Genomic DNA, 4,133 nt, shown 5'->3' with positions numbered 1-4,133 from the left:
GAAAGCCCCGGCTTGCGACACCCGCGCATGACCCTGCCCGCCTCGGGCACTGGGGGGGTTTAACGTGGAATTGGGGGGGGTGTTAACCTGAGTCGTTTAATTGATTTTTTTTTTTTTTTCTTACAGTTTTCTCCACTTGGCAATTATTCACGAGGAAAAAGCCCTGAGCCTGGAGGTGATCCGTCAGACGGCCGGGGACCGTGCTTTCCTGAACTTCCAGAACAACCTTAGCCAGGTACTTAAACTTCTGCAGTCCCAAATCCGGATCAGCCCTTGCCACCCCTACAAAAGCCCTTTGGGGAATTCTTTCGCCCCCCTCAATCCCTGGAAAAAAACACTTTATTTTTTTTTTAATTGATGGAAATGATTAAATCAAAGCCCACTTGAGTCAAAGCCTACATTCAGGAAAGTCCCCAACTGGCTGCAGCCGTACAACGCTTCCTCTCCCTGAGAGTGGCATTTAATGCCTGCATTTTTCAAATATGATGCAATGAGTTGCATCCCTCTTTCTTGGGATGTTAATGATACCCTTCATATGGCTGGACTGTTTGGTATCCAGGGAGCCTTAAGTTCAGACTAACTTCTGCCCTCCAGACTAAAGGGCAGCCTACAATATGTTGGGCAGCATGAAGAACTGAGTTCATGGGGTGTGTTTTTAACTGGGGGCACAGGTCATCATGTCATTGGGGGCTCTCTCTAGAGTTTCCTGCCAAGTTTGTGTTGTGACTTAAATGTGTGCATTTTCTTTTTTGCCTGCAGACTCCCCTTCACCTGGCAGTGATCACCGACCAGCCTGAAATTGCCGAGCATCTTCTGAAGGCCGGATGCGACCTGGAAGTCAGAGACTTCCGAGGAAATACCCCTCTGCACATTGCCTGCCAGCAGGGCTCCCTCAGGAGTGTCAGCGTCCTCACGCAGCACTGCCAGCGACACGACCTCCTCGCTGTGCTGCAGGCCACCAACTACAACGGTACGGGCACCCTGCTGTATGGCGATGTCGCTGTGCTCTGATGAGGGTAGGGCTCATGTCCTGCAGAGCTCAAAGATCTCTGGAGAGGTGAAGGATCATGATGCCCATATGAGTGTTGAGCCCAAAGCACACAGCAGTGGCTTATTTAAAAGGTCACTGTCTTGGAGGCCTCCTCACTGTTGGTTATTGGCTTGAATTTTGCATTTTTAGGGAGTACTTTTGCGGTGCTCCTCTTTTTCTCATTACAGTAAGTTGCAGTCAAACACTGGAATAAAGCTTCTAAGAAATCTTTCCAAAATGCAGCCCTGTTTTTCATACTTGCTGGAAGCTGGAAAGCTCTTTCTGAAAACACCTTTGCCATGAATGAATCACAAACTTAGATGTCGTCCTGTCCTGTCATCTTTACTTTAACTGAATGATAAGGAATTAGGTTGGACCTGCTTAGATTTTCCCCTCATTTATGTTTTGCAGGACACACGTGTCTCCATCTGGCATCCATTCAAGGCTACCTGGCTATTGTTGAATACTTGCTGTCCTTGGGAGCAGATGTAAATGCTCAGGTGTGTAATGTATATCATTAATTTAACTGAACAGAGCTGTGTAGTCGTAAGAATCAACAGGTCTGGCACTACCTGTGGCTCTCCTAACATGCCAAACCTTGTGCTGTTTTCCTGCAGGAGCCATGCAATGGCAGAACGGCACTACATTTGGCTGTCGACCTGCAGAATTCAGACCTGGTGTCGCTTCTGGTGAAACATGGGGCGGACGTGAACAAAGTGACCTACCAGGGCTATTCCCCCTATCAGCTCACGTGGGGAAGGGACAACACAAGCATACAGGAACAGCTGAAGCAGCTGACCACAGCCAACCTGCAGATGTTGCCAGAAAGTGAGGATGAGGAGAGCAGTGAATCGGAGCCTGAATTCACAGAGGATGAAGTAAGTAGCTATTTGTACCTTTTCAAGAGAAGGGGAAAATCTTGTCCTTTGTAGTTTTTCTTTGGTGGTACCACTCTGATGACATGCTCTCACCTATATAACTGACGGGTATAAATAGCCCGTAAAGCAAGATTATGCTATCAACCGTCAGCAAGATGACACTGGGGCAAGTGCGTAAAGCAACATAGTTGCATAGTACACCATAGAATGGTGTTCATTCTGTTGCTGAGACCTTCAGATCCTCATGAGATAGAATTCAAGTCAGTGGGTGGTTTTCTTGTCCACAGCATTTATTTTTCTGCTGTTCTCAGTGCTGTTAAATGGCAAACATAACTACTCCAGTGTAGAAGTATTTTATGCTGCCAAAGTAGAATTTGGCTGTTATCCCAGAGTTGATACAAGTTTTGCATTAACAGCCTTTTCTTTTTTTTCTCGCAGCTTATGTATGATGATTGCTGTATCGGAGGACGACAGCTAGCGTTTTAAAGCAGAGTTTTCCACGAAAAGAAGTGACTTTACATGTGTATAGAAAAAGGGCTGGCGTTCTTCATTTAAAAAGTTGCAATGTGGAGGGAAAAGAACAGGAGGGAAATGCTACACTGCCCAGCAAGGAGCACATAATGGTAACAGGACGGTTCCAGGTTCTGGCCTGTGTTTAAATACAGGAGTGGGATGTGTAACATCAGTAGAGATCTGTGATTATTCACACCACCTGACAAAGAGCCACATAGCCAGTCTTCTTAACCCCTTGACGGGAACCAACTACACATCCAACCTGCTAAGTTACGGAGAGCTATCTTGTGGCGTTCAGGACCGTACAGAGCATGTGTCCTCTCATGGCAAGGCAGGCTCATACTAACACCCCAGCTTCTCGGAGACTGTGTCAATTTGTGTTGAGTTGGTGGTGCTCCCTGGCCTTGCTGACTGACCTCAGCTGCTCTCAGTGGACATCCCAGGCAGCGGAGTCAAACTAAGGGACTGGCGACCTTCTGGCTGTTAGGAGAAAGTAGCAATAATGTTATCTGTGGGCATTGGAAACAGTGTGTTTCACACCATGTGTGTCATAATTGCTACACTTTTTAGCAATTGTATATTGTGTAAATACTGTATAGTTTTTGTTTATAATTATTTTGGTACATGTGAGATGTATTTATTAAAAAAAGCCAGATTACTGTACCTGGTCTGTGAAATAGTTTATTGCCTGCCTTGTCCTGAGGTATGTGGGAATCCACCTGGTTTGCTTTTTAAGAAACAACACCTGGTAGACGAATAGGGTCACAGGCTCAGGGCTTTTGGGTGGTTCACTTCAGCAAGGCTAAGACATTTAAGCAGCTCTCAGCCCTTGTGCTGCTGCTAATTTTGGAAGCGGACGTAGGTGTCGTTTCCTGCACCCGTTGTGGCAGGTGGGTTGGGGGTTCTGGGATTCCCCCTCTGTCACCTGAGCAGCAGGCTGCCTGGCTGCTAGAGAGGGGTTTTGGAGGCTGCCTGTGGCAGCACCCACCGCCTGTCCTCGCGGAACCTTTTCTTCCAGCTGCAGTGTTTGGCAGCTCTGTCTGGGACCTGCTGGGCGGGGCTGAAGGTTTGCAGCGCAGCCCCGCACCCGCGTGCTCCCTCCTTTATCACCCAGTCAGGCTCCAGTTGGAACTTGGACAGCACGTTCGGATTTTCCAAAGGGGATTTCCACGGGAAGAGGGAGCACGTGCCGGGGAACACGTGCTGCTGTGTTCCACCCCTCAAATCAAGGCGCAGGGCCTCCCTCCCTGCAGTGGGAGCTGCAGCTCTCCTTGGCCAGTTCACAGCAGCGGCAGACGTGGCTCTCACCCTCCTTGGTTACTCCTGCCTGTTCCTCTCCAACAGCCAGGCGATCTCTGCTCACATCCCGACCTGCACCTGATTATCTATTGGCAGCGTGTCACAGCACCTGCCTAACTTTAGCCACCAACTGCAGCCCATTGTGTGACTATGTAAAGGGTGGTTTGAAGGTAGGGTGACCGTGCCATGCTCCTTCTGTCCCCTGGAAGGGGACAGGAAGTTACAGAGCTGCTGACACAGGATGGAGCTCTGCCGAGAGTGTTGGCCAGGGGCCTCCTGTGCTGCTGGCACCTGGCCTGGCTCAGGCCACCGGAGAATGCCATGGCTCCAGGTTGCACAGGGACACACGTTCCCTTTCCTGCCCTGCTCTTCCTGAGGGGTTCCTGACACACAACCTGCTCTCAGGAGGGCTC

General features: G+C 49.2%; 1 protein-coding gene across 1 annotated transcript; it reads left to right on the top strand.

Annotated features, from left to right (window-relative positions):
* Window positions 1-126: 126 nt before the first annotated feature.
* On the top strand, window positions 127-2,997 carry NFKBIA (nuclear factor of kappa light polypeptide gene enhancer in B-cells inhibitor, alpha; the record flags this gene model as incomplete). Its single annotated transcript, XM_008948862.1, has 5 exons — window positions 127-235; window positions 760-970; window positions 1,442-1,530; window positions 1,648-1,908; window positions 2,347-2,997. Coding segments are annotated over 5 exons (718 nt in total), but the record flags the coding sequence as incomplete, so codon positions are not given.
* Window positions 2,998-4,133: the final 1,136 nt, after the last annotated feature.

Source organism: Merops nubicus, unplaced genomic scaffold, assembly GCF_000691845.1.
Source record: "Merops nubicus isolate BGI_N331 unplaced genomic scaffold, ASM69184v1 Scaffold53661, whole genome shotgun sequence".
Classification (NCBI taxonomy): Eukaryota; Metazoa; Chordata; class Aves; order Coraciiformes; family Meropidae; genus Merops; species Merops nubicus.
Note: the sequence above shows the minus strand (reverse complement) of the source record. Positions and strands in the feature narration are given on the sequence as shown.